General features: G+C 43.0%; 1 protein-coding gene across 6 annotated transcripts in view; it reads left to right on the top strand.

Moving 5' to 3' along the window:
- ZNF410 (zinc finger protein 410) overlaps positions 1–25377 on the top strand; it is a 41007-nt gene extending 15630 nt beyond the window's left edge. For 2 of the 6 annotated variants that reach the window (XM_004612287.3, XM_055130056.1), the window contains 11 exons: positions 1079–1261; positions 2649–2784; positions 7041–7259; positions 9987–10178; positions 11575–11725; positions 12577–12758; positions 15057–15146; positions 15843–15968; positions 17228–17368; positions 18809–18936; positions 24792–25377. In XM_004612287.3, the coding sequence (XP_004612344.1) occupies positions 1229–1261; positions 2649–2784; positions 7041–7259; positions 9987–10178; positions 11575–11725; positions 12577–12758; positions 15057–15146; positions 15843–15968; positions 17228–17368; positions 18809–18936; positions 24792–24830 (1437 nt within the window). In that variant the 5' untranslated portion in view covers positions 1079–1228 and the 3' untranslated portion in view covers positions 24831–25377. Of the gene's footprint in view, positions 1–1078; positions 1262–2648; positions 2785–7040; positions 7260–9986; positions 10179–11574; positions 11726–12576; positions 12759–15056; positions 15147–15842; positions 15969–17227; positions 17369–17641; positions 17847–18808; positions 18940–24791 lie in introns of those variants that run through there. The other 4 variants (XR_008629118.1, XM_004612288.2, XM_055130057.1 and 1 more) reach the window with 4 other exon arrangements.
- Positions 25378–25704: the final 327 nt, after the last annotated feature.

Below are 25704 nucleotides of genomic sequence, written 5' to 3'. Positions count from 1 at the left end.
AGGTAGCTTGCCAGGCTGTGCCGTGTGAAAGCCTTTTAGAATTGGTTATTAAAAGTAGAAATCACAGTCAATAGGCGCGGAGGGTCTGCTTCTCGTGCCGCGGCTCTCGGTTCATCTCTGGGCGGAAGGCGCGCCGGGAACGCCCCCCCTCCCAGGACCACCTACAGGCTACGTCACTAAAGAAAGTCCTACCTCCTGGTGCAGGGGTCTTAGAGGGTGGCTCTCACCGCGTGGCTGCTGCCGCTGCCGCCATTTTCGCTCAGAAAAATGGGGTGGAGAGGGAAAAAAATTGGCACCAGAGCGGATGCTTGCAGCCATGCATTTTGACTGTGAACTGAGCTAAAATATTAGAAACCCAAAACCGCACGCGGCCACGCGGACTCAAAGTCTTCACTCTTACCAATGAAAAGAAATTATTAGATGATGCCTATTCAGCAGGCCTGATTGTTTGGGAAAATTTCCAATCAATAATAGTGAGTTCTGTATGGAAATATGAAATGTACTCAATATATATAGAGAATAATGGGAATATCATTAGCTACTTAGATGGGGGGTGGAGTGGGAGGGGGGTGTATTGGGGTTCTTGGTGGTGGAACGGGTGCACTGGTGAAGGGATGGTGGTTTAATCAGTATTTGACTGTGACTTAAACCTTAAAGCTTTGTATTTTTTTTCTTGTTTTCACGGTGGTTCAATAAAATATTTCTTTAAGAAAAAAAAATAAAAAAAATAAATAAAAGTAGAAATCCTTCATCAAAGTATGGGTTTTGATACCTCTTGGGCTTATTTTATTTTAAAACAAATATTTTGGGCTGAGTTCTTTATTTGCTGCCTTGTGGTTTTTGTTTATTTGGGGGCACACAACTGGTGGTGCTCAGGGCTTACTCTTTTGCACTCAGGGATCAGTCCTCATGGTGCTTCGGAACCATAAGAGATGCTAGAGATTGAATCCAGGTCTGCCAATGCCCTTTATACTATCTCTCTGCCCCCCTGCTTCTGATACTTAGATAAATGACTTAACTTATTTAGTAATATTTTTATTTGATTTTAATTTTCTCTCTTTTCTCTTTCCTGTTTTAGGTTAAATTGATTGCCCACTCAGCATAGCATCTTACAGGAAAAGTCCAGCATATCCTAAAGGAATATGAGCACAATAGAAAGGTATCATTGATGCTGAATTGAAACTTAAACCTGTTCCCTGAACAGTTACAGGATTTGGAAGCTGAATCAATGTTATCAGATGAGCTAGAATCCAAACCAGAGGTGAGTTCAGTTATCTTCCTTTTCTTTTGATTGGGCTAATCCAAAGTTTGTCCTTTAGTTTGAAGATCAGCAGACTTTGTCTTATGGGTCAGATGGTAAATATTTCAGGCTTTGTGGGCCATTTAGTAAGTATAAAACTATTATTTTTTTATACATCTCGGCAATTACATAATGATACCTTTGTTTTGTGTGTGTATATATAGGAATATATATATGTGTCTTTATACACACACACTACCACAAACCACTCCCCAAATTTATGCTATATATATGTATATATGTATGTAATATGTATACATCTATTTTTTTCTAAATGTGCGTAGGGGATTTAACTTGTTTGTTGGTCCTGACTTTTGTTTTGGGGGCATACCCAGCCATTGCTCGGGACTTACGCTTGACTCCCAGGGTTTGCTCCTGCTGGTACTCAGGGGACCATGTGCGTTGCCTGGTATGAAACCCAGTTTGGCTGTGTGCAAGACAAGCACCCTACCCACTGCTTTACTCTTTCTGGGCTGGGATTTAACGTTTTAATTTTAGTGGAAGAGTAGCTGAATTTGGAATCAGATTATGATATTTGTTTGTTAGGGACCGGTGTTCAGGCCTCACACCTGATGATGCTCAGGCCTTGCTCCTAATAATGAAGTGCCGGAGCTCAAACCCAGGCTGTCTACATGCAGAGCACACACTTAGTCCATGCAGCTGTCTCTCAAGGCTCCATGGAATCAGATTACTTAAATTTGATATACTGCTTCTAATTAGTCATTAGAATTCTAATTACTCTGTAGGCACATCATAACGTATCTTTAGCTTGATTCTTTTTTGTTTAATCAGACTGGGTTACCTACCATAAAGATTTAAAGAACAATGTATAAAAATCGTTTAGAAAATTTAATCACTATAGAGCAGAGGCAATTTTTTAAAAATTGAAAAAGTAGTACAACTTGTCCCTGAGTCACACCCAGGGACAAGGTGTACTACTAGGCATGCTCATCCAAGCATTGCCCTCTTGATGGTTTAAGCCATGTGTACTGTATCAGGGCCTTGCATACTCTGCCCTATCAACAGTCTTCCCAGCCCCTACAGTTGTGTTTTTAACCTGTCACTTAAAGTTATAATTGTCTTTATTATTTTTCTAAGTTTTGCAAGGTCGGAGGTTAACTTAATTATGAATTTCACACTTTCTCTAGAACAAAAGACTTATAATAATAATAAATAATAGTTATAACTTATAATAAAAATAAGTGTTTTTCAGTTGATCTGTGAATGTAGGTGGAACTATGAACAGCCAGTAATTTATTTCATCATCACCTCTTGGTAAATTCAGAGGTTCAGATCCATTCCTAACAATTTTTTAATGTTTCCTTTCCCTCCCTCTCCCTCCCTTCAGCTCCTGGTACAGTTTGTTCAGAATACATCCATCCCACTGGGACAGGAGCTAGTAGAACCAGAAGCCAAAGACATTACTTGCTTGTCTCTCCTCCCAGTGACTGAAACCTCAGAATGCAGTCGGCTAATGTTACCAGGTAAAAATTCAAGTCATCATAGATAGATGAATGTTAGGAGCATAGTCTATTTTGGGGAGCCAATGAAATGGATAATAACTGGTAGAAATTGTAAATGTTAAGGGTCATGGAGAAAAGCACCATGGAAATTGTGTAATTGCTTTGGGCTCAGCTGTGTGAATGCATACAGCGTGAGTGAGAAAAAAAGAAGGCTGAGACAACTCCACGGAATTCCTTCTTTAGGTTAAAGTGTGTCTCAGGAGACCCCATGCAGGAAGGAAAATGGAAAGGCTGGAGGAGTAGGAGAAATACTGGCAGATAGTGCAGGTATGGGACTCGCAGGGAACAGTCAGATGCTTCTGGAAAGCTTGTAGAGATCGGCACAACACAGCTTATTGTTGACCTTGCCAGAGCCTGATCCATGGGGGTGGGGAGGAAAGCCAGATGCAGTGGTTGAGGTATTAGGTAAGGTAAGTTAGTTGAGAAAGGAATTGCTTTCTGAACATTAGAAGCATTCATTTCCTGCTGTGGCCTTTCCTCTGAAGGAAGATGACAGATTTTTTATATCTGAAATATTTGGGGGTAGTTTTATGTGAGAGGAGAAATACCATTAGAGAAGCTATGGAAAGAGTGGATAGTAGGCGAGGAGGCTCTGGAGAGAAATATCAGACTGAGCACAGGAAGGGAGAGTGATTTGGATGGGAAGAAAGAGATGCTAGCATTTGATTATTAGCAAGAATATCACTGTTTTCTGGATGCAGTGAAATTCTTTATTTTCTGGTCTTCATTTTAAAATTTTTTGGGAGGGGAGCACACACCAGCTTATGCCTGGCTCTGCCTTCAGAGAGAACTCCTGCAAGTGCTCTGGGAACCCATATTGTGTCAGAGATTGAACTCTGGTCAGACTTCTGTAGTGCAAATGCCCTACTCACTGTACTATCACTCCAACTCTTCCTTGTTCTTAAATTTGATATATTAGGACTGAGAGGAGTCAAAGGGCTGCCGTGCATACATTTTTGATTTGTGCTTTGTTAATTTTGGGCCACACCAGTGACACTCAGCCATACTGGCGACACTTTCTTCTGGCTCTGCACTCAGAAATTTCTCCTGGTAGTGCTTGGGGAACCATTTGGGATGTTAGGGATTGAACCCAGGTTGCGGTGTGCAAGGCAAACACCCTACCTGCTGTGCTGTTGCTCCAGCCCTGTAGTGTGTACCTGTACTTTGCATGTCGGTATGGGATTCAGTCCTTGATAGCTCATGTTTCCCTAAACTCTGCCAGGGATTACCCAGAAAAAGACAAAACATTTTGATGTGTTAGTATAAAATCAAGGGAGGTTGATATTAACCCTAGTGACCATTTGTTCCAAAGGCTTGTTTTTGTCCTGTAGTGATAGTCTTTTTCTCTTTGATTTTGTTTTTATTTTTTTTATTTTTATTTTAATTTTTTTTTTTTTTTTGCTTTTTTGGTCACACCCAGCGATGCTCAGGGGTTACTCCTGGCTTTGCACTCAGGAATTACTCCTGGCAGTGCTTGGGAGACCATATGGGATGCCGGGGATCGAACCCGGGTCGGCCGCCTGCAAGCAAACGCCCTACCCGCTGTGCTATCGCTCCGGCCCCTGATTTTGTTTTTAATGGTACCAGGGATTAAACCTGGTCTTGTGCATGCAAGGTGACTGCTTTGCCACTGAGCCACATCCTTACTCCCTTCCCCCAAAGAACTTCGGACTGCAACGGAGTACTTGCCTTGCGCGTATGATGCCCTGAGTTGGGTTTCTTGTAACAAAAGGGAAAAGAGGAAAAGAAATGAACATCGCCAGCTCTGGAGTCGTCCATGGGAGGACTTTCTGTTCAAGACAATCTCCATTCTTCCATAAGATCGGCACTGTCCTCACATAAGTGATCAGCAAAACTGTCCTCACCTAGATGTGTGTTTTCTTTTTTTTTTTTTTTTTTTTTTTTTTTTTTTTTTTTTGCTTTTTGGGTCACACCTGGCGATGCACAGGGGATACTCCTGGCTCTGCACTCAGGAATCACCCCAGCCATGCTCAGGGGACCATATGGGATGCTGGGATTTGAACCCGGGTCGGCCGCGTGCAAGGCAAACGCCCTACCCGCTGTGCTATCTCTCCAGCCCCTAGATGTGTGTTTTCTGAAGTCTGAGCACCCCCTTTAGGCATCTCTAGACAAATCCGTTTAAAGGCTATAATGAATGGAATCATATGAGTGAGAGCTATTATGCTCTTCTTCTTTAATTTTGTATTTATACATTGCATCCTTTTGTGTAATTGTGTTTGGTTTGATTGCTGCATTGTATACCACAGCTTATTGATTCATGCAACTGTTGAAAAATACTTTCTAGTGTTGTAGCATTGCAAACAGTCTACTTTGAACTTTAAGAATTGGGGGTGGGGGGTTAAGTGGTCGGGAGAGTGAGAGGGGACCCTGAGATAATGGTAGAATGAAATGAACACTTTGGTGAGGTGTGTGGTATAGAATGTTGTATACATGAAAACCTGTCATTGATGGCATAAAATTATAAATCACAGTAACTAAAAATTTAAAAAATAGTATGATCTCATATATGGAATATAAAGAAACTTCACAGGGAAATAGCAGATGCCCAAAGGCAATAGAGATGAAGAGCAGGAGAACCGGCCTTCAGTAGGAAGCTGGCTGCTGGGAAGGGAACACTAGGGCAGTGGGGGAGGGGAAAAGTGCCTGCCATTGAGGGAGGCTGGGGGGCAGGAGGGAAATTGGGGACATGGGTAGATAGTGAGCACTACGGAAAGGATTGATGTTGGAACACTATGCCTGAAACTCAATCATAGAAACTCAGTCATAAATATCATTGTATGGTGATTCAGTTAAAAAAATTAGTACAGGGGTTAAGATGCTTGCCTTGTACAAAGCCAACTTAGCTTGATCACCAGTACTGCATATAATCCTTGAGTACAGCCAGGAGTGAGATACCTGAATACCACCAGAAATAAGCCCTGGACCAGCAGGTGTGGGCCCCCCCTTAATTTTTTTTCGAATGTGATAAAATACACATAACATTGACTGTTTTAGCTAGTTATTTTTAACTAAACCAGTTCTGTGACATTAAGTTTATTTATATTGTTGTATAGGTTCTTTAGGTTTTGCAATGTCAGTACTGTCCCTAAGATTGTTTCATTCCTGTGGTCTTATCTATTATCTTCTCAAAAGATGAAGTAACGTTATATGTTTTTGGTCAAGATTAATGAGATACTTGCAAACACTGAATATTTTAGTGCAGTATAGTACTCATTATATTATCGAAACTTTCGGAAATACACCACCTCCCTAAAAATAAAGTTTTAGAGAACAAGCCTTCTGAACTATTTCTTTACTGCAGTGTAAAATCCAAACTATAATAAGATATGTTGATGAGTCTAGAAAATTGCAGTTATTTTCTTTTCTTTTCGGGTCACACCCAGCAATGCTCAGGGGTTACTCCTGGCTCTGCACTCAGGAATTATTCCTGGCGGTGCTTGGGGGATCATATGGGATGCCGGGGATTGAGTCCAGGTCTGCTGTGTGCAGGGCAAACGCCCTGCCTGCTGTGTTATCACTCTGGCCCCTGCAGTTATTTTCGAGGCTGTGGTTTTTCTGCTCCCGATGACTCATCAGAGCTATCTCGTACATGTTACAAAAATTGAAAGGAGAGATTTCATCCTGTCAATTTTGTTTTTGTTTTTTGGGCGTAAATGAAAGTGCTTAGGACTTCTCCCAGAAGTGCTGGGATCTATGTGGTGTGAGGGGTTGAACTGGAGCCTCTCACATGTAGAGCATCTGTAGCTCTTTTAGGTGTTCTTCCTGACCTCTTGATCCTGTTTGTAAGTTAATTTTGATTGTTCAACTATACTTTTTCGAAGGAAAATGTCGATAGCTGGCCTGAAAAGATTTATAATTGGTTATTAGTTACTGCCAAATTATTGGTGGAGTCTTTTGCTCATGTTTTGACGGATTCCCTATAGAAGTTGCGCTACTATTTGTTGAGGTAAGGCACTCGACTTGCCCACAGTTTCATTTCTAGCACCACAAATGGTTCTCTGAGCACTGATAGAGTAAGCCCTGAGTACAGCAGGTGTGGCAAAGGCCCCACCGTCCCTACACCCCAAATGAAATCTTTCTGTTCTTACTATTAGAAACTAAAGGATATTACAAGGACGTTAGGTGCTATGTATCAAAATGTTAAATTCCCTGGAGTTAGATACTACCTAAAACTGTGCTGTTTTTCCCTTAACTAGATGATACTCCGAATCATACTACTTCCTCCAAGGAGGTCCCTTCCTCGGCCGTGTTGAGAAGCCTGCAGGTGAATGTGGGCCCCGACGGAGAAGAGACCAGGGCCCAGACTATACAGAAGTCCCCAGAGTTTCTGTCCACTCCAGAGTCTCCTAGCTTATTGCAAGATCTACAGCCAAGTGATAGCACTTCTTTCATTCTTCTTAACCTGACCAGAACAGGTATTTTTAAAAATCCTTTCCTGAACTCTGTTCATGTTTAAGAGAAATATTTGGGAGGGTGGAGTGGGTGTGGAGGGCTCATGCAGTCATGCTTAAAATGGAAGAAGCTCTATTATTTAGTCTTTGCTTTATTTGTTTGGTTTTATTTGGGGGCCACCCCAACTGTGTTCAGGGATCACTCCTGGTGGGCTCCAGGGACCATATGGGATGCTGGAGAGTGAACCCTGGTTGGCTGTGTGCAAGGCAAACACGTTTCCTGCTGTACTATTACTACAGCCCCATTATTTTGTGTTTTAGAGAATTGGTAATTATCTGGTGGTAATTAGACCACATAGAGAAATAAGGCCAGGCTCTAGAATGACTTAGATTTTCAGGGGTGCTGGAGCAATAGTACAGTGGGTAAGACACTTGCCTTGCACACGGCTAACTTGAATTCTATTCGCAGCATCCCACATGGTCCCCTGAGCACCTCTAGGAATGATTCTTAAATGCAGAGTTCAGATCCTCTGAACATTGCCAGGTGTGAACCGAATCCCCTGCAACCACCCCCTACCCTGAACTTTCCTTCTATAAAATATGAAGTAGTAGTTATTATACGATAGCACAGGATGACCAGAGTTTGGAAAGGATGATCATTTCCATTGTACCTGTTTGATATTTTGGAGGGACATTTAGGAGATCTTTGGAGACTTTAGAAATAGTAATTCTGAGTTTTAGAGAGCTCCGGTGTAAAATCAATAGTTTTAGTACTTATTAGCATTTAAAAAGTGTATGAAAGAATGGGCATGGTTTCTTTGATTCAAGAGTAATCTGGAATTGGGACCAGAGTGATGGTACAGTGGAGAAGGAGTTTGCCTTACCCATGACCAACCCGGGTTTGAACTGTGGCATCCCATATGGTCCCCTGAGCACAGCCAGAAGTAATCACCAGGTATGACCCAAAAAGCCAAATAATAATAACAATAATGATAATAATAATAGTAATTATAATAAAGACCATTTAAGAGGGATGCAGAAGAATTGGAGCAACTAGAGAAGGATAGCAGGAAAAATAGTGAAAATCTGGGGACAGGGACAGGCTCTGTTGTGCCACGAAAGAGTTCTTCCAGGGGAGGAAATGTCTTAAAGAAAAAAGATAATCTGGGGCTGGAGTGATAGCACAGTGGGTAGGGCGTTTGCCTTGCACGCGGCCAACTCTGGTTTGATTGCCAGCATCTTAATATGGTCCCCCGAGCACCACCAGGAGTGATTCCTGAGTGCAAAGCCAGGAGTAACTCCTGAGCATCGCCGGGTGTGACCCAAAAAGCCAAAAAAAAAAAAAAAAGAAAGAAAAAAGAAAGAAGATAATCTACCAGGGTGGGCCAGTGACATGTGAGCTGGGACATGTATATCAGGTTATTTCAGCAAGAGAATCGTCACTGAAATAGTTAAGGGAGAGGCCAGGCTAAAAGAATGAGTTGTGAATGTCAGGTGGAGAAAGTAGAGACACAAAAGTTATTCTTGTTTAAGAAACTTGACTGGGAAAGAAAGTATGACAAGGTAGTAGCTAGAAAAGTATTCAGAATTCAGAAGAATTCAGTATTGTATTGGTCTGGGGGCCACACCCTGCAGTGCTCAGGGTTTACCTTTGACTCTGTGCTCAGGGATCACAGTTGGCAGGCTCAGGGAACCATATGGGGTGCCAGGGACCAAACCCGGGTTGGCCACGTGCAACACAAGTGCCTTACCCACTGTACTATTGCTCTGACCCCCAAATTTTGTATTTATTTTAAAAGGGAGGCGCTGGAGCGATAGCACAGCGGGTAGGGTGTTTGCCTTGCACGCGGCCGACCCGGGTTCAATCCCCGGCATCCCATATGGTCCCCCAAGCACTGCCAGGAGTAATTCCTGAGTGCAAAGCCAGGACTAACCCCTGAGCATTGCTGGGTGTGACCCAAAAAGCAAAAAATAAAATAAAATTAAAAAAAAATAAAAGGGAAGCTAGGATAAACTAGCTTTAGACTGATACAAAGGCTGAAATGCCCAAATAGAGAAGGGAACACAAAGTAAAGGAGGTCTGGAGGATCCGCTCGGGATGGGAGATGCGGGCTGAAAGTAGACTATAGACCGAACATGATGGCCACTCAATATCTCTATTGCAAACCACAGCACCTAAAAGGAGAGAGAGAGAGAGCAAGAGGGAATGCCTTGCCACAGAGGTGGGTGGGGGGGATGGGGCGGGGGTGGTGGGAGGGATACTGGGAACATTGGTGGTGTAGAATGAGCATTGGTGGAGGGATGGGTACTTGATCATTGTATAACTGAAATGTAAGCAGAAAAGTTCATAAGTCTACAACTGTACCACATGGTGTTTTACTAATAAAAAATCTAAAAATAAATAAAAAATAAAAAGACCGATATAAACTCTGTAAGCTAGCCAAAAGAGAGGAATGGGTTGCCGTTAGAGTGGAGATAAGTGAAGGACACAGGGGAGGTAATTGATGGATGAGATTGGGATTCTAGAAGGAGGGGAAGCATAGGCCCGAATGAATGGTTTTGCCTCAGACAGGAGGTGATGAAATAAAGACAAATTTGCAAACTGCGAGTGGAAGGATGACCTAATCTTAGAGCAGAGGCATGTGAGAGATGAGGGTCTGGAAGAGCCGATTTAGCATATGGCATTTCTGAAGCAGGGTGAAGGAAAGGGATATTGTTGACCTAACTTTTGTATATCTTACATTTTCACAGGTCTGGGCTCTTCAGCCGAGCACTTAGTATTTGTACAGAATGAGGCAGAGGATTCGGGGAATGATTTCCTCTCCAGTGAGAGCACAGACAGTAACATTCCATGGTTCCTCCGAGTTCAGGAGTTGGCCCATGACAGTTTGATTGCCGCCACTCGTGCGCAGCTGGCGAAGAATGCAAAAACCAGCAGCAATGGTGAGGCCCCTGCGGTGTTTCCGTGTTCTGGGAAGCGTTTTGGTGATGCAGTAGCTCTCTTTTGAGTTCTATATAATCTTTCTCTCTCCTCTTTTTAAGTTATTTTTTTGTTTTCTAATCTTTGTTGTTAAGAGCAGAAGATTAAAAGTGTATGAATTCGCTAGTGTTAGCATACATGTCTGGTGAAGGTTCAAGGCCCTGATCCCAGGCTGGGATGAGCAGCACTGAGCTTTTGAGGGTAGCTCTATAATACATTCACAAATGTAATACATGACAAAATACATAAGTTATTTTATTTCCAGTAAAATAAATTCAGCCATGCCAGTGTCTTATGCAGCATCAACTAAATTAGCCTCTCTTTTTTTTTCTTTTTAAATTAGCATCTTAATTCTCGTCTTTAAATATTCTATTGGGGGGGGGGCTGGGAATGGCCCTGTCAGTTGTAGTGCACTTGCCTTGCATTTGTGAGGACTTAGGTTTGAGTCTCAGCATCTCACATATCCACATAAAAATGATAATCTACAGGGCTCCCTTTAAAGAAGTCTTTCATAGGTGCCTGTACTGTTTTGATGGGTCTTTTGTTCATAATGTTCCTTATTCTTTTGAGTTATTTTAGATGAAGTGTTTTTGGGTGTGAGGACCATACTCGGCAGTGCCCAGGAACTTGACCCAACTTGCTGCTCAGGGGCCTCCTGATGGCGCATAGGGGAATCCTGCGGCGCCAGATACTGAACCTCAGTTCTGCAGGCAAATTATATGCTCAGTCGAGCTGTCACAGCAGATTTTTTTGAATTTGTATGCTATTTTGAAAACAATTTTATCAACTAATAAAAATAAATTATTGGACCAGAGAGATAGTACAAGGGTTAAGGTGCTTGCTTTATATCCCACTGATCCTGGTACAAATCCCTGGCACCACATGGTCCCCTGAGCACTGCAATGAGTCATTCCTGATCACAGAGCAAGGAATTCCCCCTGAGCACTGTAATGGGTCATTCCTGATCACAGAGCAAGGAATTCCCCCTGAGCACTGCTGGGTGTCCCCTCCTACCCTCCTCAAAATAAATGAATAAAGAGAAAAAGAATTGGGGAAGATGAGGATGGAGACCTGATTAGTGATCAGCAGTTAAATATAGAAGCTTTGTTTGAATCAAGGTGTTTCAGTGGGGTCCTTCACTGGATTATTACACATATGTAAGTAGGGTCCGGAGACATAAGATAGTGGGTAGATTGGCCTTGCATGTGGCCAACCTGGGTTCGATCCCTATCACCCAGTATGGACCCCAAGCCCCACCAAGAATGATCCTGAGCACAAAGCTGGGAGTAAACCCTCTGAGCATTACAAGATGTGGCCAAAAAAAACAAAATTAAAAAAGCAAATGTATGACTCTTGCAGGAGAAAATGGTCACCTGGGTTCTGGTGATGGGCAACCTAAAGATTCGGGACCCCTTCCTCAAGTGGAAAAGAAACTCAAATGCACAGTCGAAGGTTGTAACCGGACATTTGTGTGGCCAGCTCACTTCAAGTACCACCTCAAGACTCATCGGTGAGCGAGTCTCGGATTCCATTCTTGTAGCCCAAGAGTGCTGATGCTTTCAGACGAGCTTGTCCCAGGGTTTCAGCTCACTTACGGTTAAGATTGAGTCCTTTCTTTAATAAAAAGGATCTGCATGTCTTATTAACTCATCCTTGATAATACATAAGAAGACATTTTGACATTTAAATGTCTTAAACCACGAGTTTTGAAATCACATAGTAAACAATTTCTAGAGTTGGGGAAATGACTCCGACACTATAGCACATGTCTGGCATTTTCAAAGTCCCACATTCTCTCTCCACAGTCACCGGCACTGCTGTGCCTGAACAGCATCCAGTCATGGGCCTGAGCAGAAGCCTGTCTGACCCAGTTGACTAGAAGTGTTTTTTCAAGCACTTCTTGGGAGCTTCCCCTCACTCTCTCAGAAGTCCAACACTTTAACTTTAAAATACAAATGCTGGGAGCTGATGAGAATAGTACAGCATGTAGGGCACTTGCCTGGCACACGGCTGACCTAGGTATGATCCCCAGCATCCCAGTATAGTCCCCTGAGCTTTGCCAGGAGTAATCCATGAGCTCATACCCAAGAGTAAACCCTGAACACAACCAGGTGTGGCCCCAGAGAGAAGCAAACAGAATACCTCTGCTTGGCCTCACACTCAGCATGTGTTTCTGAGAGGTGGCGCCTGGGCATCTGGTGTTTTAGCAGACCTCAAGTGATCATGGTAGAGCCATATTTATAGCCCTGTTTGCTCTCAAATTTCGAAGAATCAGTTTAATTTTGATTTTTTTTTTCCTCTCTGGCAAATAATCTTTTCAGATGTTGTTGCTTACATGATTCTTTTGTTTGTTTTTGGTAGAAATGATCGCTCCTTCATCTGCCCCGCAGAGGGTTGTGGGAAAAGCTTCTATGTTCTGCAGAGGCTGAAGGTGCACATGAGGACCCACAATGGGGAGAAGCCCTTTGTGTGCCCGGAGTCTAGCTGTGGCAAGCAGTTCACTACCGCCGGAAACCTGAAGAACCACCTGCGCACTCACACAGGTTGTGCACTCACATTTCTTTGCAGTCTGTGCTTGTTTGCCTACTGCGGTTTGGGGTGGACTAGAGAGGAAGGTCCAGAGTTGTTGCTAGAACTCTGGAAATGAGAGCCGCTGCACGCACCCCCCCCTTCCGCCTCCCCCCCTCCCCAAATGCCTCATAGCCATCTTAGATTTATTCAGTAACATCTACTGAACTTTGAACTATGTGTGAGAGCAGTGGTCTGATTTCTGCCTCTAGGAACCAGAGTTGTAGGCAGGGAATAAGATCACTAAAGGGCTTTCCACATACCTTTGCATTCGCACAGTTGTAATTTGGGGTCAGGGGCTTTCCATTGAGTCGCATAAACCACACAGTCATTCTAGCACTAAGTGGGGAGAGTGGAAATACAATAGCTAAGGTACAGGACTAGAGAGACAGTGACTACACTTGCTTTGCATGTGGCCCACCTGAGTTCAATCCAGGGCTCCCCATTTGATTCCTCCAGGCTCCACCAGGAGTGTTCCCCTAGTGCAGAGGCAGGAGTAAGCCCGAGAGCACTGAGCAGAACTAGGTGTGGCCCCTATACAAAGGAGGCTAAACTGTAATCCCTCATTGTGGTTTTTGGGACAACGCTTGGCTGTCCTTAGGGATCACTCCTGGTAGGGCGCAGGGAACATTGAGGTGCTGGGGATTGAACCCGGGATGGCTGCATGCAAGGCGAGGCGTGCCTTTCCCCCTATACTATCTCTTCCACCCCTTAGCCCTGATTCGAAGAGTTTGCTTTCTCGCCATAACTTCCTAACATAAAAAGCAAAATGGAGAAATAACTTGTTTTGGGTCACATGGTGTATTAATATCAAAGGAGCAAATATTGATACCTGACTGTTAGTCTAAAAGTGATTTTCTAAGCCACTTAGCTTAGCATGCTCTAAGTCTCAAGCCAGAGCTTAACCACTGAACTCAGACCACTATCTTGGAATGTGTAACTCCTTTTCTCCACTTAATTGCTGCTTTGTATTTTGCTCATTCTCGCATTGCTAGAATTATAGCAGATACAATTAAAGGGAAAGTGAAACCTAAGCTAAAGCCACATTGGTTCAGGCAGTCCCTAAGAGGTTAACATTACCACTGAAAGGGTTTCAGGGTAGAATAACTCTGTTCTCAGCTTTTTCTTGAGGGTAAACTATACCTTTGAGAAAGCAGTATAGAAATAGAAGAATAGGGGTTTACTTCTGGCTCTGGTGAGGGATCATTCCTGGTGCTGCTCAGGAGACTATGCATAGTGCCAGGGATCAAACTGGGTTCAGCTGCGTGCAGCTCAGGTACCTTACCCCTGTACTCTCTAGCCCCTGCAAATCTGCTTATAAGTGGGAATCTTAAAGAGAACTGACTGTAAGATAAAAAAATTCACTGTAGGGACTGAGATAGCTCAGAGAACTACTACAGCGATTCTCTTGAATGTAGCTGGCCCGGATTCAATCCCCAGCACCCTATTTGGCTACTTAGCACTCCTAGGAGTGATCCTTCAGCCAAGAGCCAGGATTAAGCCTTAAGCACTACCAGGTACGGTTCAAAAACAACAGCAAAAAAGATGGGGGCTGCGGGGGAGGGGGAACTGTGCATGCTCCTCATCGGGTAAACCCCGTTAGAACCTGATACCACATGGTCCCCTAAACACCAGTGAGAGTGACACTCCCCGCCCCAGCAGCAATCTAGAAGTAACCCCTGAGCACTGAATGACGTGAGGTGGTATATGCACGACCTGATCTTAGAGGGGGATGGGATCACTGAAGAAGGTGGGCCAGTGCAGCTAGGGATCAGCCTTCAGCCAGGACAGAGCAGCCCTCTAAAGGAGGAGGCAGGGCTGTGTGCCAGGCTGCCTGCTAGGAGAGCACTGAGAGGCAACACTTGCTAGATCCCAACTGAAATCAGAATGTAGTCCTACACTAAGTTCCTCCCGTGTGTGTGTGTGTGTGTGTGTGTGTGTGTGTGTGTGTGTGTGTGTTGTTGTTGGGGTGTGTGTGTGTTACTCCTGGCTCTGCACTCAGAAATTACTCCTGGTGGTGCTCAGGGGACCATATGGGATGCCAAGGATCAAACCTGGGTCAGCCGCATGTCCTCTTGCTGTACTAGCACACCCCAGGTTGGAGAGTTTGCTTCCTTTTCCCTTCTACATAACAACCTTTTTATTTCGGGATTGCCTCCCCCGCCCTCCGCAGGAGAAGAAAAAACTCAGTCAGTCATGGGAAATAGTGAGGTTAGGATGGAAAAGAGAGTAATTGTTCATCAGAACACTGAGTATCTTATTTTCTTCTCTAGGAGAGAAGCCTTTTCTTTGTGAAGCCCAAGGATGTGGTCGTTCCTTTGCTGAGTATTCCAGCCTCCGAAAACATTTGGTGGTTCACTCAGGTACTAGAATATGTGCCATTCATTGATTTCAGGGAAGGAGGTAGCTGAAAATGATTACCTGTGGTCTTACGGAAGTGGTGCAAGGAAATTTAAAAGAAATAAACTGTACTGGAGAGATAGTACAGAGGTTAAGGTGCCTTGCATGCTGCTGACTCTGGTTTTATCCCCGCCACCACATACAGTCCCCTGAGCATAACCAGGTATGGCCCCCAAACCCAAGATAAGTAAAAGAAATAAACAGTTTGCTGTACTTATTTATTTTTTTAATAATGTAGGAGTACTGCTATTTGTTCAGGCGTTGATTAAGCTGATTGAATGTAAACAGTTTGCTTTAGAGTTTTATTTTTAGCTGAGTCACTGGACTTCTTTCAGTCCAGATCTTTTTCTGAAAAGATTAGCAAATTTTTTGTATAACTGTGCTGTTACTTTGTAAGTTCCACCAGAGGAGGCTTGTGGAGGATAATCAGAACAGAGACTTTCCAAGATAGAAGTGACCTCAAAAGAAGAGAAACTGTAGAATGCAGAAGGGATATGATGTGAAGACTCTGTCTAGTTTAATATTCCCCAGGCTTCTCCCTATAGGGTTGTGCTTTGTTTTGGTTTTGCTCTCTGGGTCTACCTTGAGTCCACTCTCTTCCGTCTGAAACATATCTGGTCTTTTTGGTTCCCCTCTCTGAACCTCGCCCCTGTTTGCAGGAGAGAAGCCTCACCAGTGTCAAGTCTGTGGGAAGACCTTCTCTCAGAGTGGGAGCAGGAACGTGCACATGAGAAAGCATCACTTGCAGATGGGAGCAGCTGGGAACCAAGAGCCGGAGCAAACTGGTGAGGAGAGATAAGTGGAGGGCTGTGTTTTCTGGCTTCAAAAAGCCAAATAACTGTGATTCCGTTTTGGGTAGAGACCTGGTCTTAGCCAATGGACTAATGGTTTCCAAATAATAGTAAAATCATCTGAAAGCTTTTAAAACATATGTAATTAATTATCCATACTTCCCCTTAGACAAAAACATTCTGATAAATAAGATGATTTATAGAACATCTTATTTCTAACAACAGAATCTGTAGTTGTTATAGCTCCTGTTATTTCCCATGGATATGAGGTCTTGGGTTTCCAAACCTGTAGCACTGAACTGTAGCACTGTAGTCCCGTTGTTCATCGATTTGCTCAAGCAGGCACCAGTAACATCTCCATTGTGAGACTTGTTTCTGTTTTTGGCATATCGAATACACCGCAGGTAGCTTGCCAGGCTCTGCCTTGCGGACGGGATACTCTCGGTAGTTTGCTGGGCTCTCTGAGAGGGATGGAGGAATCAAACCTGGGTCGGCCACGTGCAAGGCAAATGCCCTACCCGCTGTGCTATCGCTCCAGTTCCAGGGTTCCAAACCTGCACTGAAGCACTGTCGTCTCTTTGTTCGTTGTTCATCGATTTGCTCGAGCAGGCACCAGCAACTAAAATTAAATAAATAAAGTTCCTGCAGTGAGTTTGATGGTAACTTGTGCAGATTCATGAACCAGCAAGTGTCGTTCTGGTAAAGATTTTATATTAATTTAAGAGCTAGAGAGATAGTACGGGGGTTAAGGAGATTGCCTTGCACACAGCTGAGCCAGGTTCCGTCCTTGATCCCCTGAGCACTGCCAGGAGTGATCCGTGAGCACAGAGCCTTAGCCTCGTGTGACCCAGAAACCAGAGGAGTGGGGGTGGGGAGATCTTCTACTAGTTTAAATATTGTTTACTTAATAGTCATTAATTCCCTTTTTTACAAACTTAACTTGAGTAACTATGATTATTCCTTTCCATCCATTCCCTTAATTTTTATATTCAAGTATTTCTAAGGGTCTGTCCATCCCATATCTTACGTTAATTATCCAGCTGCTGATCACAGCACGGGTATTTATCTATACTGAAGCAGCCTTCCCTTGTAGATTTATTCTTACTTTTCAAAAGTAAGTTAAATAGGAAGTGGCATTCAGGATACAGGGGAGCTTCTGGTGTGGAAGAAAAGGCCAGTTTCCCGTGAAGTGCAGTGGGGTTCAGGTGCGGCCTTGACTGCTCTGTGTCTCTCCCGTCCTGTTCTCTGTGCAGCTGAGCCACTAATGGGGAGTAGTTTGCTTGAAGAAGCTTCAGTAACAAGTAAAAACCTGGTGTCTATGAATTCCCAGCCCAGCCTTGGAGGAGAATCCTTGAATCTACCAAATACCAATTCTATCCTAGGAGTTGATGATGGTAAGACTTTCAGCTCTCCTTTATTGGGGAAAATGAGCTGTAACTAGGGACTAAAGAATGGGGTTGTCTTCAAAATAGAAGTTTTAATTTCTTGTGAGTAACTTTAACATTATTGAGTAGTATTTATGTTCTTTGTCTTGGGGGTGGATAGTGAATCTTTTTTTAAAGATTTTTTTTAAAGATAATTAACAAAGAATTTAAAAAATTTTTAAGAAGAAAATTATCCATAATCCTAGCATCCTAGCCCAACTATTTCTATCTTTCCTGTTGCAGTTATGGAAGAACTTAACTTTTAAAACATTTAAACAGAACATAACCAGGTTTTACAAAGGAGATATAAAGCAATTTCTCCATACCTTCAAAAGCCATACCTTCTGGAGAAAAGAAAGGGCTCTCTAGGAAACACTTGCTCCTCTCTGATATAGAAATTTCACCCAAGTTACACAGGCCAGGCCCTCTTCTCTGAAAAACTTAACAGGTGAGGTCAGCATGCATTTATTCAGTGCCTACTGTGTGCCTGGCACCATGGGAAAGAAAAGAAGACAGGGACCTTAGAGGCTAGTTGAGAGTCAAAACTTTGATATGGGAGACAAGTTTGAGGCAATGTATAACATATGTTAAGTTGTATGGTGTAGTCTGAAAGAATAGTATAAGCTAGGAAGCCCCCAAAAGAAACTTAATTTACATGAAGACTTAATTGGTTTATGTGTCGACTATTTCCAGAAGATTTTCATGGTGACACCATAAGTCTGAGGTCAGTGTTTTAGTTACTCATATCCTCCTCAGTCATTTTTTGAGTATGTGACCACCTTTGTGTCACATATATATCGAGCTGACAGGGCCTGTGTGTGCTTCCATGGTAAACCTCCTCTGTTTCCTGAGTACTGTTGGATAACCAAGCATGAGTACAGAAATTGCATGACACTGGTTTGCCAGCCATAAGGAAAGTCTCCAGGGAGAAAGGGACATGGAGTAGGAATGTTGAAGCTAGGTTTAATTCAGGTTCTTGAGCTGTGAACATCTTTATCGTTGGTGAGGCTTTAAGAGTTCATTCTGCTTCCCTGATTTGCCTGCCTAAACAGCCTGTGCGCTGTTTCATAACAGTCTTAACCTTACTTTACAGTGATTTAGCCATATTGCTGCAAATTAGTATACTGAAAATGGTCAACTTTCATATCGAGGTTCTGAGACTGGAGCTTTGTGGTAGAGCGCATGCTTCACTGGAGGTCCTGAGTTTGGTCTCCAGCGGCAGAAAAAATGTGTCTTTTCTTTCCGTCTTCTTTTTGAGTACTTTTCAAATTCATTGATAATGATGGTAAACGAGAATTACAGCAATGTGGGATTAGATTTTTCTAGGAATAGTTTTTAGAACCTTGATAAAACAGGTAGGTGTGTCTGTGGATTTATATTTCACTTAAATGTCTTGCTGCTGTTTCACAGAGGTGCTTGCTGAAGGATCCCCACGTCCCCTGTCTTCAGTGCCTGATGTGACACATCATTTGGTGACCATGCAGTCAGGGAGGCAGTCATATGAGGTTTCTGTCTTAACTGCTGTGAATCCACAGGAGGTAATTCTATCTCTTGCCCCTACTTGGTCTTGTGGATACTAATGTGGAGAGTAATTGGGAATGTAGTTGTGCTATCTGAAAAATTTTCCAGTTTCCATTTTCTGGAAACTTTGACTAGATGATCTTCCTTTTAAGATAAGCATGAGTACAACTCTGACAAGATCCAGAAAAGTGAGAACTAGTTCTGCTTCTCAAACCTTAGAATACTAACTCGTTATGGAAGTATGCTCGTTGCATATGCATAAGCTTTTGCTAAAACTCAGGTGTCCTGTATCCTTCCAGTAGTATGCAATCTTTCATAATGCTTTTCGTTGTTCCCCTATCCTTTCATTATAACCTTTATACCATCATTAGCTGGTGCTTTTGTTGGGTTGATTATTTGGGGGTCACACCTGGCTGTACTTAGGGATTCATGTGGTGATAGACCTTGGGCTTCCTACATGCAAAAGCATGCTCTCAAGGCTCTGTACCACAATCAGCTGTTAGAGCATTCAGATGACTAAATGTTCTAGATGTTACACTGACTATTTTTATTATTTTGTAGCATTCTTTTTTTTTTTTTTGGCTTTGTTTTTGCTTTTTGGATCACATCTGATGATGCCCAAGGGTTACTCCTCGTTCTGCAGGCAGAAATTACTCCTGCAGTGCTTAGGGGACCATTTGTGATGCTGGGAATCGAACTCGGGTTGGCAAATGCCCTCTCCCTGTACTGTTGCTTCAGCCCCTGTTTGTAGTATCCTTGAGGATACCCAGGATCATAGAGCTGTGGACTAGCATGTTATTATGTTTGCTAGGGCCTTTTCTTATGTTCATCATTGTGACATAGTTCAGTTTTGCTTATATTAACTGGAAGTTTTGCTACTGTCAGTATCATTGTTTCTTTCCTGAATTGTCTTCTTTGTGCCAGGGACATGGCTCAGTGATAGAACTCAACTCCTCACATCCTGGCACTGCAAAAAAAAAAAATCTAACAAAACAGAAATTTCTAAGTAACCGTGTCCTCCTACTTATTGCTGGAACATTATTTTACCTAGTGGAGTCTTAATGCTTTTTTTCATTGTTAACATTTACAACAATTTTTGGTTTTGATTTTTGGGCTACACCCAGCGGTACTCAGGGGTGACTCCACTCCTGCACTCAGGAATAACCATTGGCAGGCATGGAGGACTGTATGGGATGCCAAGGATTGAACCTGGTTTGGTCGCATGCGAGGCAAGCACACTACACGCTGTGATATCTTGCTAGCTTCCATACTGAATCAGTATAACTTATTTTTTAAGTAACATTGTATTATAACATTTTAAGTTTCAAATGTGTATCATAAGTCAAATTCTGTCTGTTACATTTAATTCATGTTCTGGAGTATTTAAGTGCAAATCACAGGCATGTTTCTTTATTGTTTTGACTTGATACTGCATCCAATATGAAGTTTGTTTGTTTGTGTTTTTTTGCTTTTTAAAAATTTGTTATTCTTTATTATTGCAATTTGTCTTTTTTAAAACATTTGTTCATATTTTATTATTTTGGTTTTTGAATAACATGGCAATTTTGTTGCTATTCTCATTGCTATTTTTTAATTCTTTTTTTTTTTTTTTTTTTTTTTGCTTTTTGGGTCACACCCAGCGATGCTCAGGGGTTACTCCTGGCTCTGCACTCAGGAATTACCCCTGGCAGTGCTCGGGGGACCATATGGGATGCCGGGGATCGAACCTGGGTTGGCCGCGTGCAAGGCAAACGCCCTACCCGCTGTGCTATCGCTCTGGCCCCTAATTCTTTTTTTAAAAGCTGGTCATGATTGGGTTTGTCATACAGTATTCCAACACCCATCCCTCCACCAATATAATTTCCTAGCACCAGTGTCCCCAGTTTCCCTCCCACTCTCCAAACCCCCCAACCCCACCTCTGCCTGCCTCCATGGCAGGTACCTCTCTTCTCTTTCTGTCTCTTTCTCTCTCATTTTGGGCATTACGGTTTGCAATACAGAAACTGAAAGATTATCATGAGTAACCCTTTACCTACTCTCAACACTCAGTTTCTGTCTAGAATGATCATTTCCAACTAATGGTGTCATAATGGACCCTCCTGTATCTTAACCACCCTCCGCTTCCACCCTTGTGGTGCTTTTCAGCCATTGACCAGTCCTCCTGACCCACTTCCTTGGCCTTGGATATTAGTTTCATACTGGTTTGGTTTTTTGTTAATCCCACAAATAAATGCAGTCATTCTATATCCAACCCTCTTCTTCTAACTCATTTCACTCACCAATATGCAGTTTTTCTTAAAATGTCTTTTTGGGGGCTGGAGAGATAGCACAGCCAACCCGGGTTTGATCCCTAGGGACGCTGTTTGGAACTCCAAGCCTGCCAGGTGTAACACCTGATCACAACTGAGTGTGGCCCAAAAAACAAAACACAAAAAATCCTTTTTTTTTTTTTCTGCTTTTTGGGTCACACCAGGCGATGCACTGGGGTTACTCCTGGCTTTGCACTCAGTAATTACTCCTGGCGGTGCTCAGGGGACTATATGGGAGGCTGGGAATCGAACCTGTGTCAGCCGCGTGCAAGGCAAATGCCCTACCCACTGAACTATCGCTCTAGCCCCAAACAGATCTTTTCATGGTTGGTTTGAAATAGGATTCAAACAAGACCCGTCCATTGTATTTGGTTAACAGTTATCTTAGTCTGAATAATTCTTTCCCTTTTTTCAGTATAGTTATCAAAAGAATTTTGTTTGACTTTTCGTTATTTAGTATATTTCTCTATATAGATTTTCTAAAACTGGTAGTACATCTAGAGGCTTATATGTATTTATTTAGTGCTCCCTGTTGGTTGTACATTTAGAAGTAAGTGTGTTTGTTTAGTTCTCCCTGCTGGGCACACCAGCACGGGAACTCAGGAATACCAGAGTTTGTGACCCGAAAGACAACAGCAGTCATCTTGAAAGATGGAAGAAAATACTAATACTAATAAAAATAGCAATCATGGGTCCAGAGGGTGTTTGCCTTGCATGTGGCCAACCCAAGTTTGATCCCAAGCATCCCATATAATCCCCTGAGAACCGCCAGGAGTAATTCCTGAGTACAGAGCCAAGTACTCCTGAGCATTGCTGGGTATGACACTGCCCCCACTCCCCCAAAGACAAAAGACAATCAGTGTTGCACAACAGCAGAAAAGGTGAGAGGGAACAGGACATAACAATTACTTTAATAGTGGAAGCTCCATACACTTAATAGGAAAATATTAACACATACGAAAAAGTGCAGCCTTAGACTTAGTTCTAAGTCCTCTACTCTCACTTTTCCCTCATGAGTCTGAGTTTATTTAAAACACACTCTCTCCAAGAACCTTACTACTGGGGCTGGAGCAATAGCACAGCAGGTAGGGCGTTTGCCTTGCACGCGGCCAACCTGGGTTCGATTCCCAGCATTCCATATAGTCCCCTGAGTACTGCCAGGAGTGATTCTGGAGTGTATGAGCCAGGAGTAACCCCATGCATCACCAGGTGTGACCCCCCCCCAAAAAAAAAAAGAAGCTTACTACTTCTGTTTCTTTCATTACTCCTTTTATATTTTTCTCTTGTCATGGCTGTCTCCTATACCCATCCCCATCCTTTTTTTCTTCTCAGATCTTATCCTATCCTGTAATATCTTCTTTTTCTCATAGTACACATCATCACATCGTTCTAGGCTCTGACCTTATTAGTCTGCCCTCATCAAGGATCTAAATTCTGATCATCACTTTTCCAGTCAGTGAGGAATTGCATTCTTCAGTAATTCTCAGATAGGGACCAGAGCTACAGAGCGTAGCACCCTTGCTCATGGCTGACCCAGGTTTGTACCCTCCATTCCGTATGGTCCCCTGAGCCCACCATATGTGATTCCTGAGTGTAGAGCCAGTAATTCCTGAGCACCGCTGGGTGAGACCCCAAAACAAAACTAAAAAACAATTCTCAGATGCTAGAAAAGGTTTAAAGCAATACATATTCATTTTACATTCTGGTTTTCCAGATCCTCATCTGTTACAGAACAGACCTGTAAGCTTCTGATTTGGCTCATGAAAATACTTTAAAACTTTTTAAAAAAAAATATCACTTATTGAACTGCCAGAGAGACGGTACAGCAGTTTAGGCACTTACCTGTCATGAATATAGCTGACCTGGTCCGATCCTGGGTGCCACATATAGTCCCCTGAGCACCAGGTCTGGTGAACTCTGGACTGAGTACAGCACCAGGATTGGCCCCTGACTACCACAAGTGTGGCTCAAAACCGAAAAAACAACTTGTTGAGAATTTGAGTGGAGCAAAAAGTCAAGTACCGGAACTTATTATGGAAAATACATTAGAACAACAAGCTCTCATTCAGACATTTCAGATGAGAGAGTTTTTTCCTTGTTCTTGCTGGGTCTTTGGAGAACAAGAGGACTCATTGTGCAGGCCCCACAGGGACAGGCCCATGGGGCTTTTGGACCTCCTGCTTCCTACAGGCAACAAAATGGGGTTCCAGAGTCACACTGAGTCTGCATTCATTGGGGGTGAGGGAGAGACATGGTCTTGGGCCACACCAGTAATCACTGCTGGTGGCGCTTGAGGTCATATATGGTGCCAAGGAGCAAATTGAGGTTTCTCACATGAAGTAAGTGCCTTAACCCCAGTGCTATCTCTCTGGTCCCACTTTCTTTAAATTCCATGTGATTGGGCCAGAGAGAGTTAGTGGGCTGGAGCACACTGCCTCCTGAGCATCCCCGGGGCCCCAGTAGGTGTAGCATTCACCCCTTATCCCAGTTGGCCAAAAATCACTGGCACTTACCCCTGGGCCCCTCAAGCATCATTTGGGAGCCCCCCTCCAATTAAAAAAAAAAATCAAACTAAATTCCATAAAAATTATTTCTACTATATAAATCACCATCATCCAAAATAAGATGTCACCAAGTAAATAGTGTCATTGTCACCAAATAAATAGATCTCCAGCTTAAAATCTTTACCTGATTTTTTATTTTTGGAGTATCAGGGATCTGGCAAGTTAGAAACCTTATAGAGGCGAGTATCTGCCACACTGTTGGGGCCACACCTAACTGTGCTCAGGGCTGATTCCTGGCTCTGTACTCAGGAATTACTCCTTGTGAGGTTTGGGGCGGGGTGGATGCTGGGGATAAAACCCCTGTCTGCCACTTGCGGGGCAAGTGCCCTACCTACTGTATTATCCTTCTAACTCCTCAGGCTTGTCTCTTTGATCACAGAAAAGATAGTTAAGCCCAAGGAATCCCTGGGTTCCTTACATGTGGGGTTTTTTTTCTCTTTTTTTTGGGTCACACCCGGCGATCCACAGGGGTCACTCCTGGCTCATGCACTCAGGAATCACCCCTGGCGGTGCTCAGGGTACCATATGGGATGCTGGGATTCGAACCCGGGTCGGCCGAGTGCAAGGCAAACACCCTACCTGCTGTGCTATCGCTCTAGCCCCACATGTGGGGTTTTAACTGTTACCTAAAACTAACTTTCCCATGCCCTTGACTTCTTCTGCTTGAGTTTTTACTGAGCTAACACTTGACAATGATTTTTGGTTTCACCATTTATGATTTTCTGGAATTTAGATTCATAGTAAGTATCTACATCAACAGTAGTTTGGCTAATAGTCAGGATATTATTGCATGTTAAAAACCAACATCAGGAAGTGACCAAAGTGCTGTCCAAAGGCCAGAGTATGTCTATAATCTCTCAGTCTGTGCTTGCTTGTATTTTGGAGCTAGATAATCCTTGACTCATCCCTGCAGTGTACTCCCCATTCCTGCTTGTAAATCTTAGAATTTTTCCCCTGTTATTGGTAGCCTACTCCAGATCTGGTTTTAATCTTTTACAGTTACTAAACCAAGGAGATTTAATTGAAAGACGGACATGAGCATGGGTGCTAACTCCTGGAAAAGCAGCTCAAGCTGATCCCAGGATCACACGGTGTGAACTGGAAACTTACGGCTCATGATCCCTCAGAACCAAAAAGAATCTATGAAGGACAAGACCCACTTTTGCTCCTGTTCATCTTTCCTGGCATAGAAGATGAATGTAGAAGAGCATTTTTTCAAACCACCACCTGATCCAGACAAAAAATAAATCAATGCATGTGGACTGGGTAACTGTGCCGACCTCTGCAAAATTTGGATTGGACTTCTCTCAGAAGAGAATTTGATTATGTGTTAGCTGAAGTTTCTCAGTATGACTGTTAAAGGATGTTTTCCTTTGAAGCGTTTTCATTCTACACTCAGTTGTCTTTTCACATGGATGAAGTAAGTCCTGCCATCAACCATAAAACTTCAAGATGTTGAGCTTTCAAGATGCCTTGTTGCTTTGGAGAAGGGAGTGATGTCAAATCTATTGTGCCATTCTCCCTTTAGCAACCTGAGTAAGAAACTCTGCCACTGGGCTGCAAAAATAAAAATTACTTGAATCCAGTCTTGGCCCTTGCTGAGGTACTATCTGGGTCCAGTACACTTCTCCTATGTCACTTTACGTTCTTTGTTTATAGAACATAAAATAGCACTCAGGGTTTTTTTTTTTTTTTTTTTTTTTTTTGTATTTAGGTAACAAATCACATAATTCAGAACTTCCCAGTTGTTTTCTTTTGGGCTGGATCGATAATACAGTGGGTAGGGTGCTTGCCTTACATGCGGCCGACGCAGGATCCCTGAGCACTGCCAGGAGTAATTCCTGAGTGCAGAGGCAGGAGTAACCCCTGAGCATTGCCAGATGTGACCCAAGATAAAAAACATATAGAGTCT

The sequence above is a fragment of the Sorex araneus genome, chromosome 3 (genome assembly GCF_027595985.1).
Source record: "Sorex araneus isolate mSorAra2 chromosome 3, mSorAra2.pri, whole genome shotgun sequence".
NCBI classification, from domain to species: Eukaryota; Metazoa; Chordata; class Mammalia; order Eulipotyphla; family Soricidae; genus Sorex; species Sorex araneus.
The sequence above is the reverse complement of the archived record's forward strand: the minus strand, read 5'-3'. Positions and strand labels throughout refer to the sequence as shown.